At 54.7% G+C, this 16,289-nt stretch overlaps 1 protein-coding gene across 4 annotated transcripts in view; it reads left to right on the forward strand.

Annotated features, from left to right (window-relative positions):
• Positions 1 to 16,289, forward strand: part of NTNG2 (netrin G2) — a 69,489-nt gene that overhangs the window by 27,934 nt on the left and 25,266 nt on the right. For 3 of the 4 annotated variants that reach the window (XM_031450759.2, XM_031450762.2, XM_031450760.2), the window contains exon 3: positions 2,516 to 3,159. In XM_031450759.2, coding sequence (XP_031306619.2) covers positions 2,516 to 3,159 — 644 coding nt within the window. Of the gene's footprint in view, positions 1 to 1,891; positions 2,144 to 2,515; positions 3,160 to 16,289 lie in introns of those variants that run through there. The other variant, XM_064490638.1, reaches the window with a different exon arrangement.

The raw sequence follows: 16,289 nt of genomic DNA on the forward strand, positions 1-16,289 counted from the left end.
CCCTACCTCCAAATTCAGTCACATTCTGAGGTCCTGGGGGTTAAGGCTTCAACATATGAATTTGGAGGGGACACAATCTGGTCCATAATGAGATGCCAGGGCCAGTAGAAGGAGGGGGAGCTGTGGGAAGAGGGTGATTGCTGGGCCAGGGGAGGGGAGGATGCCCACCTGGGTGCAAATGGTGTCCTCCAGTCCCCAGTGCCCGGGTGTGAGTTCTGGGTCATCTGCCTACCAGGCTCTACCCCGCATGACACAACCAGAGCCATTGTGCTGTGGGCCGGCCAAGGGCCTGGGGAGGGGCTGTCCCCCACAGGCGGAGCTGCCTCCTCCAGCCCTGGCAGCCTGCTGCCCTCTCCTCACCAGCCCTTGCAGGCCATTGAGCCATGCCCGTGGGGCCTTTGGCCCCTCCCATTCAGGGCGACATCACTGGATCACCCAACTGGAGCTCGAGGAAGCTCGAACTGTCATGAGCTGAGCCAGGCCCCCTCCCTGTCTTGCTGTGTTTTGGGACACCCCTGAGGTTGTCCAGGACAGAGCAGGCTCATCTGCAAACCCCTCCCACTCTCAAGGAGGCCTGGGCCCGTCCTGCCCCACCCTGGGCCTCAGTTTCCCCATCTGCTCAGGGTCCGACTCCATGCTGTACCCCTTCCACCCCAGGTTTGCGAGTCCTGGCAATCGGCATCAGGGCTGGCTGGGTGGGGCAGATATTGGCACCATGGGGATCCAGGACAGAGCCATTTTGGTGGAACCTGCCTCAGGAAACCCCAGAGCCAGCCTGCCCACCGAGGATCCCTGGGTGGCCCAGGATGTGGTCCTCCACGAGTGGACATCAAAGGTGATGGCCTGAGGCTGCTGCAGTGGTGCTGGCGAAGGCGGTGGGAGGCGCTGGGTCAGCCCCTTGGGAGACCAGGCACCCACTCCCCCTGGGAGCCCAAAGCCTCATTTTCGCAGTGGAAGGCTTTAACTCAGATCCAAGCTGCTTTGTTTCTGAGCAAACCAGAGACCTGAAATATTCATCAAAGGGGGCTGCAATTGGTCCGGGGCGCATGTGGTTTGTAGTGACAGTTTTTCCTTTTAATGAATAGACTTGATTTTTCAGAGCAGTTTTAGGTTTACAGAAAATTGAGCAGACAGTGCGGGGAGCTCCTAATACCCGTTTCCCCGCACAGTCCCCGCTGTGAGCGTCTTGCATTTTTGTGGGGCGTCGGTTACAGCTGATGAACCAACAGAGATCTCGGGTTGTTAACACATGTCCACGGTTGACAGGAGGGCTCACTCTTGGTGGTGTACATTCTGTGGGTTTTGACAAATGTATAATATCATGTCTCCACCGTGACAGTGTCATACGAGATGGCTTCACTGCCCTAAAAATCCCCTGGGCTCCACCTAGTCATCCTTCCAACCCCGGGGAACCACCATGTTAGTGACACTTCCAGGCCTCTGGGTGAGTTCGCACAGAGGACCAGACACAGGGAATGGATGTGAACTGCCATGGAGAGGAGACACAGCTGGTGCCCACTGGGCCTGGGAGGGGGCTGCCAGCTTTCGGAGATGCTGGGGGGGCGGAGGGGAGGAGAGGACACCCGTGGGGGCCCCGTATTCTCCTGCCAGGCACGTGCGAAGGACCTGGAAACGACTTGCCACTAGATACACCCCCTTGAGAGGGACCCAGAAGCACTCAGCATGCCCAGGCTGTGCATGAGGCAGACACGTGTCCTGCGGGGACAGAGACAGGCATGATGGCCACGTGCTGCATCAGACCAGCTGGGGCGCAGCTCCCAGCTCTTCGTAGTGGGGCCTTGGCCCTGGGCCACCACCTTCCTGAGCCCGGGTTTCTTCATCCAGAGCACAGAGCTAACGCTGTGTTTGGAGGCGAGACACTAAACAGGAGAGAAACAGGATAGCAAGGGCTGCGAGTGAGATCATCCTGGGTGCCAGGCTACGAGTCGACACACATTGGCCGTGACTTTGACTCCTGCTGCTGCCACTCCTGTTGCTACTAATTGTATTGTTGGAAGGGTTAGGAAGGTGTCTCCATGTAGGAGATGTTTAAAGAGTCAAGAATGTGAGTAGGAATTTGGAGGCAGACCCATAGTGGAAGGGCATGTCAAGGAGAGGGAATGGCATCTGCAAAGGCTCAGAGGTACTCCACTGGGGATTGGAGGCCAGGAGGCCTGGAACGGTGACTCCAGTTATGGTGGGAGGAGGTTGGGGTCAATGTTGTAAAGAGGTAGGACTTTATCCTCAAGGCAATGGGGAGCCACGGGGGACCTTGGAGTACGTGGCTATCAGCCATTCTTCTTGATTGTCTGTGCTTAGAGAAGGAACAAGTGTCTGTTTTCTTGGGAAGCCTTTATTTGCTTTCAGAAGGAGAGGCTTCCCGGTGCCCAGACATCAGAGCAAAGGCTTTGGGACCCCAGGCAGGCGCCTGGGCACCCATGGGGGCCAGGCTGGGTTGAGGTTCCCAGGCCCACCAGAGCAGCCACCGCCCACCCTCGTCCTCTCCCCTCTGCAGGAGAACCCCTACCTGTGCAGCAACGAGTGTGACGCCTCCAACCCGGACCTGGCCCACCCACCCCGGCTCATGTTTGACAAGGAGGATGAGGGACTGGCCACCTACTGGCAGAGCGTCACGTGGAGCCGCTACCCCAGCCCGCTGGAAGCCAACATCACCCTGTCGTGGAACAAGAGCGTGGAGCTAACGGATGACGTGGTGGTGACCTTCGAGTACGGCCGGCCGACCGTCATGGTCCTGGAGAAGTCGCTGGACAACGGGCGCACGTGGCAGCCCTACCAGTTCTTCGCGGAGGACTGCATGGAGGCCTTCGGCATGCCCGCGCGCCGGGCCCGCGACCTGTCGGCGTCCGGCGCGCACCGGGTGCTGTGCACCGAGGAGTACTCCCGCTGGGCCGGCTCCAAGAAGGAGAAGCACGTGCGCTTCGAGGTGCGGGACCGCTTTGCCATCTTCGCGGGCCCCGACCTGCGCAACATGGACAACCTGTACACGCGGCTGGAGAGCGCCAAGGGCCTCAAGGAGTTCTTCACCCTCACCGACCTGCGCATGCGGCTGCTGCGCCCGGCGCTGGGGGGCACCTACGTGCAGCGCGAGAACCTCTACAAGTACTTCTACGCCATCTCCAACATCGAGGTCATGGGCAGGTAAGGCCTGGGTGCTCCCTGGTACCCAGGAAGCCGTCTGGTTCCTGGGACGGTACCTTATTCCCAGGATGCTACCTGGTTCCTGGGATCTTTTCTGATTCCTGGGACATTGTCTTATTCCCAGGATGTTACTTGGTTCCTGGGATGTTACCTGGTACCCAGGATGTTACCTGATACCTTGGACGTTACCTGGTTTAGGGGATGTTATCTGATACCTGGGATGTTACCTGGTACTCAGGATGGTACCTGGTTCCCGAGATGTTCCCTGGTTCCTGGGACATTATCTTATTCCCAAGGTGTTACTTGGTTCCTGGGATGTTACCTGGTACCCAGGATGTTACCTGGTTTGGGGGATGTTATCTGATACCTGGAGTGTTACCTGGTACCCAGTATGGTACCTGTTTCCTGGCATGTGACCTGATACCTGAGACATTACCTGGTACCTGGGACGTTACCTAGTGTTACATCAAAGGGGCTGCCTGTTTTTCCATGGAGGGAGGTGAATGGTGTTTGATAAGTGTCCTCTGTAGGACCCAGGCCACCTCTGGCCACAGAGCTGGGAGGTCTGGGGAGGGGGAGTGGAGCTGAGCAGGCTGAGCAGTGTGGGTGGGGCTTGGGCTAAAGCCTGGCATTCAGGATGTATGCTGTCACTGTCCACTGACTCAATGAATGCGCACTTGTGTCTGGGGGCCCCCAAGACTGTCTTCAGGCTCCATGACTTGCCAGAGGACTCACAGAACCTAGTACGGTATTTACATTCACACTTGCAGTTTGTTACAATCAAAGGGAACAGATTAAAATCAGCAACAGAGAAAGGTGCAGAGGCCAGGCTCTGGGAGGCACCAGTTAAAGCTTCCGACCCTCGGATCACCCATCCGGTCGTCTTCTCCCAGTGCAGTTGTGCAGAGAGCACTTGATTCTCCCAGCAATGATGTGTGACAACACACGAGGAGGAGTGCCAGCCAGAGGAACTCGCCCAAGCCTGGTACCCAGGGGTTTTACTGGGACTTGATCACATAGGCATGGCTGACTTCTGGTGTGGTCAGCCTTGGTCCCCATGTCCTTAACCCAGAGGTGGAGCTGATACCACGTGGCCCAAGGCCACCACCATAAATCACATCATTGGTGTAAACTATCTGGAGTGGCCCAAGGCCCCAGGTAAACAAAGACACTCTTGTTGGCCAAGACATTCCAAGGCTCAGGGTTACCTCCTAGGAGCTAGTCAAGGGCCAGACTTTTCTTTGGAAAATGCAAACCTGCCAAGTTATTCCTTTACTCCCAGCTTGGGAGAAGAATATGTTTTGAGAACACTCTGGGGGACACAAAAGACCATCACAGGACATCAAACAGCCTTTGACTCCCGGGAACTGTTTAGACTGTGGATGATAAGATGGTTCCACGCTGTCCCAGATCATTTGTTCATTGGACAGATGATGTGCTGGTCAACAGGGACAGGGCCTTTGTCCCAAGCTGTGTGGATGACATTCTGGTCTGCGCTCGGGAGCGAGGCCAGGGGAGGCCCCATCCCTGGTAACCAAGGGGTCGGTCACGAGGGGCAGCAGTGCATCTAAGTGTGGTTCCTGGACCGGCAGGATCAGCGTCTCTTGGAAACTTGCCCAAAATGCAGATTCTCAGGCCTCATCCCAGACTTGCTGTATCATAAACTCCAGGGGGTAGGGCCCAGCGACCTGGGGTTTAACAAGCTCTCTGCGGGATTCTGGTGCACAGTCACGTTTGAGAACCGCCGGGGGCATGGCTGGGAGGAGGCAGTCTGGAGCCACGAGGCCCGGGTCGAACACCCAGCTCTGCCGTCTGCTGGCTGTGAGCCTCCGGACAAGGACTTCTCTGTGCCTCTGGCTCCCCATCCCTAGAACAGGAATGGTAACGACCATGCTTGTCTCCTCAGATTGCGACGAAGCCCTCAGAGCTTCTACCTGCCTGGTATGCAACTCCTGCAAAAGAGGTCTTTGTTGAATGAAAGTAGTGGTCAAAAGAATGGCGTCAGAGAGCTGGGCCAGGTGGAGGAAGGATCGAGTTGAGACCCAAGGCTGTCGGGGCATAATCAGGGCCAGAAGCACAGCTTAGGCCAGTTTGGGCCGGGGCTGCCCCAGAACTCGGCTGGGACAGTGTACCCTGGGCATCTTTCCACAGCAGACTCTGAAGATGGCCCGAGTATGTAATTGCTGACAAGTGCAGGAGAGCATTTACTGCATGGTGTGTATAGTGCAGTCCCACTTTTGCAAAATATATAATATGCCCACATGCATAATTTCTGTATCTTGAACTGAAATTGGAAAGCAGCCCGTGCAGGCCGGGCAGAGCGTCGTGGAGAGGAGGGAGGTGCTGAAAGCTTGTGCACTAACCCCTCACTGTGTGGCGCCTGCGGAGCGGGGCCGGGCAGGGGCGTGGGCCTCTGGCTACCAGCTGGTGTTTGCACTTTGTTTGACTTTGACTTTGTGCGTGGATTCCAGGTGGGCCAAGGCAAAAGCAAGCAGTCCAGGAAGGGGGGTCGGGTTCAAGGCTGGCGGTGGGAGCCAGGCAGGGGCACGTGCAGGGCCTGTGGTTCTGATACCCATGACCCCTGGCCTTCCCTCACTCGGGGCAGGATGTTCTAAACCAGGAATATTCTGGAAACTGCCCAGTACATGGTAGCTGTAGCGGGAGCTGGGGGACAAGTGTCGAGTTCCTGCTCCCATTTCTCAGCTCTGTGCCCAGGATTTGGGCTGTTGGTCATTGCGGTGACCTCTACTTGCACTGGGGATGCAATGGCCTGGTTGGTTTAGGACCCTCCCTCCCACAGACCCTCCAGATTAGCAGTTTGGAGATGGGAACCAGATTCCCACCCCTTCTGGAGGCTGTGGCCCCTTTTCTAACCTCCTTGGATGGATTCCCTCACCTTTAGGAGTCCGGCCAAGGGCCCGCCTTCCACTTCATCAGGGGGGTCCTGATGCCTGGGTGGGCTGCAGGGTCGGGGATGGTGCCCGCCAGGGCCTGCACCTTAAACCTCAGGCAGGGGTGGAGGTCATTTTTCTCATAGGAGGGACTGAGACACAGAAGTAGGGCGAGTCGTACTCGGGATGGGCCGGAGGGACAAGAAGGAGGCTCAGTTTTTCAGCTTCATTCAAATCAGGAGGGCGGTGCGGTGCTGGTGCTGGTGCTGGGTGACCCAGGGCAGGGTGAGCGGGGTTCCAGCCCACCTGTCTGTGCCCCACTCTGGGCCTGTTTCCTGTAACCTGAGGACCGGGGCTGCCTGGAACCCTCGCCTCCCTGGCAAGGTGGCAGGGCGGCCCCTGCCCGGCAGCTCCCGCTGGCACCCAGCCTCTGTGGGCGGTGGGGATGAGCTGTAGTTGTGGCGAAAGTGCACAATCAATTCACGGCTGAAGTAAGTACTCTGAAGGCGGCTGGTTGGCTTGGCTTATTGATTAATTAGGTCTGGTTAGACAGTTCAACAGAGGGCCGGGACTTCCTCTGCTTTTCCTTTTCAGATTCCAGGTGGGAAAGCCCAGCTGTGCCAGGGAGCCAGAGAGGCTGGAGAGCCAGGATGGGGTGGCAGAGGTGGCCATGGGCCACCCAGATGAGCCCTTGGTGTTCTTGAGTAAGCGCCTGGGGACCCCGGGGCTCTCAGGTGCTGGAATTTGAGACCAAACCTATTCTGGTATTTGCTCGGAATTTCAGACCCGAAGTTACACGGCCCCCTTTTCTGTGCCCTGCTAACAATAGTAACTGATATTTATTGAGCATCTGCTACAGGCTCATTTCCTGCTGAGCATCAAGCTAAGGACTCACATGCATCTTCTGAGTTAATCAATAGTCATTCGATGGTTATTGAATCCCTCAGGCTGCACAAGTGGAGCATTGAGCAAGCCGTACCTGATGCCTGCCCCGTGGAGCCTTCCCCATGGGGACAGCTCTCCCCTCTGCTTCATGTGTTTCGATAAGGAGACTGAGGTCAAGTGCCATCGGGAGATCACACAGCTAAACTAAACACCAGACAGTCAAGATCCTATCCAAGTGTGTCCAAGCTCAAGTTCACCTCTCTATGGAATCCAAAGGTCTTTGATATTATGGCTGCTACCAGCCCAGGCACAGGAGAGCGTTTTAAGACAGCAGCCTCCCCAGCCCCACTGCTAAGAGCTCTGGATCCCATAAGTTTGGAGTGAGGTCCAGAAGGCTGTGTCTTTACAAAGTTCCTCAAGGGAGTTGGAGACATGGGAACCCCCAGGTCGAAGTTGGCACCTTTAGACCCACCTGGGTTTGTACGCTGGCTCTGTCATTGATTAGCTAGATTTCCTTAACCTGTCCGAGCCTCAATTTTCCCACCTGCAAAATGGAACTATAGTAACCACCTCACCAGCTTGTAATGAGGGTTCAGCAAAATGATGTGTTTGAAGAGCTTACCCTAGTGTCCCACTCCTCTGGCAAGGTGGCAAGAGAGGAAAGGGAGAGAGGCGGACCAAATACTGCCAGATCGTCTGATGTTGCAAGGGAGGGCACACAGCAGACAGATATGTGAAATCTCTTGATTTTTGAAATACTGGCACCCATTTCAAAAACTTTTGAAAATCCTGTGCAGGTAAAACAAAACAGACCTGCAGCCCGGGGAAGCTCATGAGCTGATGGTACCCCTCTGCTCGGAGACCATCCTGTCTTCTCCCAATTGTGATAGCAGAGCTCTGTACTGACAGTTTTCAGCAGGCCCCTGGCAGTGCAGGCACCCTGGGATCTGGGTAAGCAGCCTTGCCAATCCTGCTGACTCTGGGTCTGGGACAGAGAGAAGGGGAGGTGACCATCTAACCCCCAGGCCCTGCCCAGGGGCAAAGTTCCCCACCCAGAAAACCCATGGAGACTCCAAGGAAGCAGTCCAGCTGGGTCTTAGCCAACCAGAGACAGGAAAGGAAGAGTGAGCTCTCCGTTCCCGGAGGTATTCAAGTCAAGCAGGGTGGTGTTTGTGGGAGATGATGGAGAGAGGTCCCGTGCGTCAGGTGAAGGTCCTGTGCACCCGATCCATTCACCACTGATTAAGTGAAGGAACTACAGATACAGGTTTAAAATGTGGTGAGTTTTAAGTGTCAGGCATGACATCCTCACGCCGTTTTACCCAGGAAGCCCTTGGCGAGGCAGAAGACCCAGGTGGCATCTCTGACCTTGGCCTAGGTCAGCCCACCGGCTTCCCCAGACTCTGCTGGTTTCTGGCTTCTCACCCTGGGCCGGCCAACACTGGCCTGGTTTTCTCCTTCCTTGCCCCACCCCCACCCCTTTCTTGCTTTCTCGTCTTCTTCCATAAACGTCTTGTTCCTATTGATTCCCCGGTAACTGGAGATGGACGGAACTTAGGACGAGAATAGAAACCACAGGAGGGAAGAAGGCTTTGGGCACGTGTGTGTGGTGGGCAGCGGGAGGGGGCGGGGAGCAGAGAGAGCAGAGGCCTTCGCACTCATGGTGCTTACGTACTCAGCCCTCCTCCTGGTCTCTTCCTCCGCTGTTCCACGGGAAACATGAGCGAAAAGGAAGGGTGTGATGTGACTCTGCCCACACTGGCCCCTGTAGCTCTGCCATCCTCACCCGTGGTTGGGGGGTGGGGCTTCCTCCTTCAGTCATATTAATTGTCATTACTGAACAGTTCTCACAGGCCCAGTGGCTTTCTAAGTCCCTTATGTGTGTTTCTACATTGAGTCCTGCCCCATGAGTATCATTGTCCCCAGTTTGCAGATGAGGAAACTGAAGCTTGGAGGTTAAAAAATAGATAGATGTTGAATGGATAAAGAAGTTGTGGTATATTTATACAATGGAACACTACTCAGCCATGAGAAAGGATAAAAGGATAAAATAATGCCATTTGCAGCAACATCGATGGACCTGGAGATTGTCATTCTAAGTGAAATAAGCCAGGAAGAGAAAGAAAAATACCATGTGATATCACTCATATGTGGAATATTAAAAAAAAAAGACACAAATGAACTTATTTACAAAATAGATACAGACTCAGACAGAGAGAACAAACTTATGGTTATGGGGTGGGGGGATGGAGGGGGGAAGGGATAAATTGGGAGTTCGAGATTTGCAGATAATAACTACTATATATAAAATAGATACAGAACAAGTTTATACTGTAGAGCACAAGGAACTAAATTCACTATCTTACAGTAACCTATAATGGAAAAGAGTATGAAAAGGAATATGTGTATGTACACATATGGCTGCAATATTATGCTGTATAATAGAAATTGACACAACATTGCAAACTGACTAAACTTCAACTTAAAAAAGATTAAAATAAAAAAAAAAGAAATTGATGGATGTACCTCATTGGGATGACGATTGTCAAAAAACCAGAAAATGACTGTCAGAAGACAGTAAACAAGTGCTGGTGAGGATGTGGGGAAGCGGGAACCCTTGTGCACTATGGTAGGAATGCAAAATGGTGCGGCTGCTGCGGAAGATAGTTTGTCGGTTCCTCAAAAAACTAAGCATAGAATTACCATGTCATCCAGCAGTTCCACTCCTGGGGAGAGACCCAGAGGGATCGGAACTGGGGACTTGAGTAGATATGGGTACCCCTATGCTTGTAGCAGCATTACTTACAATAGCCAAATAGCTACAACTCAGATGGACCTTGTGGACTTCACGCCAAGTGAAATAAACTAGACACAAAAGGGCAAATACTGTGTGCGTCACACATGTGAGTCACCTAGAGAAGTCAAATTCAGAGAGACCGAAAGTAGGATAAGGCCACCAGGGGCTGGGGCGGGGCAGGGTGGAGGATTCCTTTAGTGGATGTAGAGTTTCTGTTTGGGGTGATGTAAAACTTCTGGGAAAGGATATTGATGGCAGTTGCACAATAATGCGAACGTACTTAATGCCACTGAACTATACACTTTAAAGTGGCAAAATAGTGAGTTTTGGTGTATTTTAACACAGAGAGACACACAAAAGAAGAATAAGAAATGGGTAGAGCCTTCCATGTCAGACTGTCCAGGTGCAAATCCCGGCTCAGCTGCCACCCTGGGCAAGTTTCTTAACTTCTCTGTGCCTCCTTTCCCACTTCCATAAAACGCAGGCAGTAGCCAGGGGGTTTAAATGAGATAACCCACGAAGAGCGTTCAGAGCCGTGGCCAGGCCGTGGTGAGCCTGCAGTAAGTGCCGGGCACATCCTGGAGGTCCTTCTACGGGGCACACGGGCTTTCGGGAGGGTGGACTTCAGGATCCGGGACTCCCAGAAATTCATGTTAAGTGCTGTGCGGATGTGCGGTCGGCCCGGCTGTGGGCCCCACTTTTCATTCCATTTCCAAGGTGGTGCCTGATCCCAGAATGTCTGGAGGGATGGTTTTGTGTCTTCCTTTTTACTTTTTCAGTCCAGCATATGTGATCCCAGCTCATTAGGGACGGAGATTTTGTTGGGCGCAGTTTACAGCTGCTAAGTTTCCTGCTCCCACCAACGATGGGACATGCACAGTTGAAAACTATACTGTTGTCCGCTGAGAAATGGAATCATGTGAATCTCCTAGGAACATGCATGCACAAACCTCTATTCAAGTCCCCCCTTTCAATTCCTCTGGCTCTCTCCCCAGGAGTGGAACTGCTGCATGATGTGGTAATTCTATGCTTAGTTTTTTGAGGAATGAACAAACTATTTTCTGCAGGGGAGTGGGTGGGCAGAGCTGTGCTGAAGACGTGGGGAGGGGTGTCCACTGCCAAGTGTGGCCGGGGGCTCAGGCGGCACTTCGGCAGGCTCCTCTGGGAGCCCTGGGCTGCTCACCTACCAGGTGTGGCCCCACCAGGAGGGGGTTCCTGGGTTTGGCTGGGGTGCAGAAGATGTGGGAAGTCCTGCCAGTGAGTTAGGGATGGAATCACTGACAGCAGTGCCTTCCAACGGTGCTGGGGGAGCCAGGACCCCCCTTTCTCTCGCTGAGTGGGAAGCATTTCCTTCTGAGGGTTTCATCACTACCACAGTAACTCATTCAACAAGTATATTTAATGGGCACTTGTATTTGTCACTTTCCTACGGCTGCTGTAACCAAGTACCACAAACTAGGTGGGCTTAAACAACAGACATTTATCATCTTGCAGTGCTGGAGGCTTGAAGTCTGAAGTCAAGGTGTGGGCAGGGCCATGCTCTCTCTGGGAACTCCGGGGAAGAATCTGCTCTCCTGGGCGTAGCCAGCGTCTTTGGCATTCTCTGGCTGTGGGTGCATCACCCATCCCTGCTTCTGTCTTCTCGTGTCGTCCTCTCTCTGTGTCTCTGACTCTACAGTTCTCCCTGGATTTCTTCTTCTTAGAAGGACAGCGGTCATACTGGACCAAAGGCTCACCCTAGTCCAGGATCGCCTCCTTTTAATTCATATCTTAATCACATCTGCAAGACCCTATTTCTCTATCAGGTCACAATCACAGGCACCGTGGGTTAGAACTTCAATGTATCACTTGGGGGAGGGGACACAGTTCAACCTCTGCTGGGTACCTTCTGTGTCTGACACAGCCAGGTGCTGCAGATCCAAGAGCCCCAGGGGGTTTACAGTCTAGTAGGGAGATAGGAATAAACAAACCAAACCACCACAGGTACCTAAAGGTGCTAGGAAGGTAACAAACGGAGGGAAATTTAGAGAAAGGGGCTGGGAGGACTGACCTGACACCAGGTTCCAGGTGGGGCGGAAGCCCTCCCAGGAGGCAGCTTTGAAGGTGCAAGGGTCAGTGGGAGCAGGTGCAGGCGCATTAATAGCAGGGGATCAGCAGGTGCAAAGGCCCTGTGTTCAACCCACGGGTGGTGCCTTCCAAAGGCTTAATGCGTTGTGGCTATGTGTGAGTGCCCCGAGAGCAGGTGGGTAGGGGCCAGGTGGTACCAGTCCTGCCGTCTTGAGGGGGAGCTGGTTTTATTCTAAGTTCAGGGAAAGCCATTGCAGGATTTTAGGCAGGGAAGTAACGTGATCTGATTTCTGATGCTTGGACACTTGAGTTGGGAGGGCTATCTGGGGGCAGCAGAGAGACCAGGCAGGTGTTTCTAAGACCAGCAACAGTCTGGGCCGGGTTCTAGAGGTGGAGGTGGGAGCTGAGGGCCACCTGGAGGTGGCAATGGAGTGGATGGAGTGGCTGGCAGGGAGCAGGAGACATCCAGGGGACTCCCAGGATTCTGGCTTGAGACGCTGGGTGTGTGGAGATTGTTCCTAGTCAAACGGGGACAACTCATGAGGGGAAGAAGTTGCTGGAAGAAATTTTTTTTTACATTTTTACATTTTGTATATTATCATATGGTAAGATTGACCTTTGAGGGGAGAGTCTTATGAATTTTAACCCATGTAGATTCATGTGACCATCACCACAGTCAAGACACAGCAAGAACAGCCCATCTCCCCACAGACTCCCCCTCGTGGCCACACCCTCTGCCCCCAGCCCCCAGCCAACACTGATCTCTCTCTGTCACTGCAGTTTTGTCTCATTGAAAAAGTCTTACAAATGGAGTTGGGCAGCATGTAAGCGGCTTCCTGTGCTCAGCCCAGTGCCCTTGAGGTGTTCATGTTGTGGCGTCGAGCATGGTCCTTTTTACTGCTGAGCAGCATCCCACCCAGGTGCTGGAGGCACCAAGGTTCCGTCCATTTACCTGCTGCTTCCAGTTTGGCGCCACCATGAAAAGAGCTGCTCTGAACAGTCATGTAAGGGTCTTGGGTGAGCATACATTTTCACTTCTCTTGAGTAAATACCCTGCTGTGGAATTGCAGGGTCACGTGATAAGTGTGTCTGACTTTATAAGAAACTGCAGAACGGTGTTCCCCAGCGGCTGTGCCCCAGAGGAAGACAGAGTTCTGTTTGGACCTGTTGTTGTGAGGGGCCCTTGTGGACATCCAAGTCTGAAGAGCAGGCAAGACTGGGCACCAGGAGCTGACCCCCTAGGCCATGGGAAGAAATTGCCAGAGCCTGAGAAAGAGGGGGAGGATGAGGGCAGTGCTGGCTGGGGTGGAGCCCTGGGAAGGTGGACAGTGAAGGCAACACGAGGTCAAAGGTGACCTCGAGAGAGCAGATCTGGGGGAGTTGGGGACGAAGGCTATCTTGGGTGGATTCCAGGGTGAACACACAAAAAAAAAAATGTTAAAAGAATGAATGAGGGGGAAAAAAAGTGATGTTGATAAGGTTTTAAGAAGTTTGACCCTGAAAAGGAGCAGGGCAATGGGACGTGAGCGGGCGGGGAGTTTGGGGGAGGCAGGGGGGGCACCGCAGCACGCTGGGCTCTGATGCTGCTGCTGGGAGAGTGGAGAGGAGGGGCAGTGGGAGAGAGCGGTCCGCGTGGGGCAGACACCCTGAGAGGGTGGAGGGAGCCTCCCACCATGTGTAAGGAGAAGAGGGCAGGTGCAGGCCGGCAGATTTAACATTTAGGCCACTTCTAAGGACCTCGTGTCAGTCCCGGCAAGGAAGGGTAGCCATCCTCGGGGTTCCAGGAGGTCTCTTTGTAACGGATGGAAGCAGCATGTCTTGGTGTCCAAGAGAAGCCTGCCTTTGAATTCAGGCTCTTTCGTTGGTTGGTTTATGGCCCAGGGCAAGTCTCTTCAGTTTCCCCAAACCTCAGACTCCCCATCTGTGAAATGGGATCCTACTGTCGTGAGGACTGTCTGACAGCTCGTGGGTCAGCTGAAGACCCAATGCGCAGCAGGTGCTCGGGAAATGGGAGCCCTTGTTATTTGTAAGGAGTCAGTATTGAGTCACCTGAACAGAACCCCGTTTCCACGGGGACATTGCTCACTTGGAGGTCCCTCTCCAGCCAAACTGAACCCCTGGATCTCAGCTCCTGTGTGGCTCTCTGCCCAGCCCCCTTCATTAGTCAGTAGGTGGGCAGGAAAAAGAACCATATCGTAACATCTTAGACAGAGAACGTTACTGCTAACAGCATATCAGGGCATGTACGCCTGCACAGCCCAGTGCCTCGCGGGCTAACCCGGAGGACCAGGCAGCTTGTGCCTGCCCACTGCTTGGCAATTTGCAGGACCTGATCAGCTGTAACTGGGGCTAATGAGGCATGGGCAGGACAGACAGGGCTGGAGAGGGGAAATCAGACTGGGGAAGAGGCAGATCAACTCCAGACTAATTTCCAGGTCTTGTTCTGTTCCTGCCCTTGGCCGGGCGGCCACTCCCTACCCCTCAACCGAGGGAGCCTGGAGTGGGTCATTTTGAAGGCTCGCTGGCGTGCCACCCATAGCAATCACGTTTTAGATTCGCACGTGCTCCCTGATATGTACCTGCTCTGGGCCACACACCCCTACCTGCCCCACCTACACGCATGAACCCATTTCCACAAGCACCAGTTGCATATACATCACACGCCTTGCACCCGGGCTCACGGAGGATGAGCTGGGGCTTCTGCAGGATCCCAGGCTCAACCAGGGGTCTTGGCTGGGCTGCCCTGGCCTTGGGGAGTCCTGTGCCTCTCCCCCATTTGGAGTTGCCTCTTCCTACTCTCTGGGAAAAAACCCACCTCTGGGTTCCCCCCGACCCCTCCCATCCCACTCCCTCAGCCTGAGCAGGTTCCCATACAGACCCTATCGCCAGCACTGTGCCCCAGAGAGGGGCACACGCCACATCAGGAGTTGGCCTTGACCCCTTCAGCCTTGCCCCTTCCGTGCAGAGGTTTTTCCCCAAACACAGACCCAGTCACGTCACTTCCCTGAACAATACCCTTCAGCAGCTTCTGGTTGACCTTAGAATCAGGGCTACATGGTAACTCTGTTCACGTGGACCACAGACTCTTCCTTTCACCTTCTCTTAGTCTTCAAAGATCAGCCCTGCATCACGGCCCACGCCCCAGATGCTGGGTCCCTCCGACTTGCCTCTGGGCTGCTCTTTCTGCCTGGAACACAACCTGGCCGTCCCCACCCCTCCTGTCTGGCGAACTCCCCATTCCTCAGGGCTTGGCTGGGAGAACGCCTCTCTGGGGCTCCCAAAGGCTGGATCTGGGGAGCCACCCTCTCCATCCCCTTCTCTGGCCTTCGAGGGGCACAGGGGTGCCACTGCATCGTCATAGCTGTAGAGCCACGCACGCACACACGTGCACAGCTTACAGACACCCACCCCGTTGCTTTCCCTCTTCCACCATCACACCCAGCCCTCCTCACCTTTGCCTGCCCACCGCCTGGGTGTTGGGACCTCCCACAGGGATCTTGCTTTAGTCAACCAGCCTGATCAGCCTGGGTGGGGTGCCTTCCCAGGCCTGGCCATACCCACCATATCACCCCCAGGCCACCCTCCCCGGAGCCCGTCAGCAACCCCCTCCAGCAGCCTCCAGCCTGTTCCCTGGGAAGCTGCCTCTGGCTTTATAATGGATAATAGGATTTATCAATAGACCGGAGGAGGTGATGTATGTTAAAGCACTTAATATAAAAAGGACTTCGCACAGAAGCCCAAATCTGATTTGGCCAATGAACTCGATTGCTGGCCTGATTGCATTCCAGGAGGCGCACCAGCCGGCATTTATCCACATTACCCTGAGAAAGCCAGGTCACGGCAGGCGGCCAAGGCCATGCAGACCTGCGCCCGGCAGCTCTGCCCTCCGCCCCCCTCTTCTCGGGGTCTTGGGCCTTGACTCGCAGCCCTGGGACCCAGACAGTTCAAGGTCTCCAGCATCCAGGCACCCTCTCCCCTCTAATACCCCAGCTCTGCCCCAGTTCCACTAATTAGCTAGAAGTCCAGTGTCTTAGAGGCTCCCCTTCCCACGACCCCCAACTCTGTCCTGTTCATCACTCGTCACTCCTTGCTGCAGCCGCCTCTCTAGGCTTTTCTCCTGACCACTGCTTGTTGCTTTGATGGCTTCCAATCTCTCCACACTGCTGTGCCCCAGTCAAGGACACAGTCGCTCCCTGAATCCCCCAAAGAAGGTCTGACACCCCCAGCTGCAGGGTTCTGTCACAACTTCATTCAGGCTTGGGGAGAACCCATGAGAATTCTCATCTAGGAAGCAAACGCCCCAAAGGATGGCCCTTAGCTAGCGCTGACCCTGAGGTCCAGCCGCTGGCCACGGCCACCTGCTGGCTGGGAAGGGAAACCCTGAGCGCCGCTCCTGTGAGCCCCCAGCCCCCACCCATGGCCACGTCCTTCCTCCCTGCAGTCCAGGTCCCAACCCCAGATGCATGAGCCCCTCTGTGAGGGGAGCACCC

The sequence above is a fragment of the Camelus dromedarius genome, chromosome 10, assembly GCF_036321535.1.
Source record: "Camelus dromedarius isolate mCamDro1 chromosome 10, mCamDro1.pat, whole genome shotgun sequence".
Taxonomy (NCBI): Eukaryota; Metazoa; Chordata; class Mammalia; order Artiodactyla; family Camelidae; genus Camelus; species Camelus dromedarius.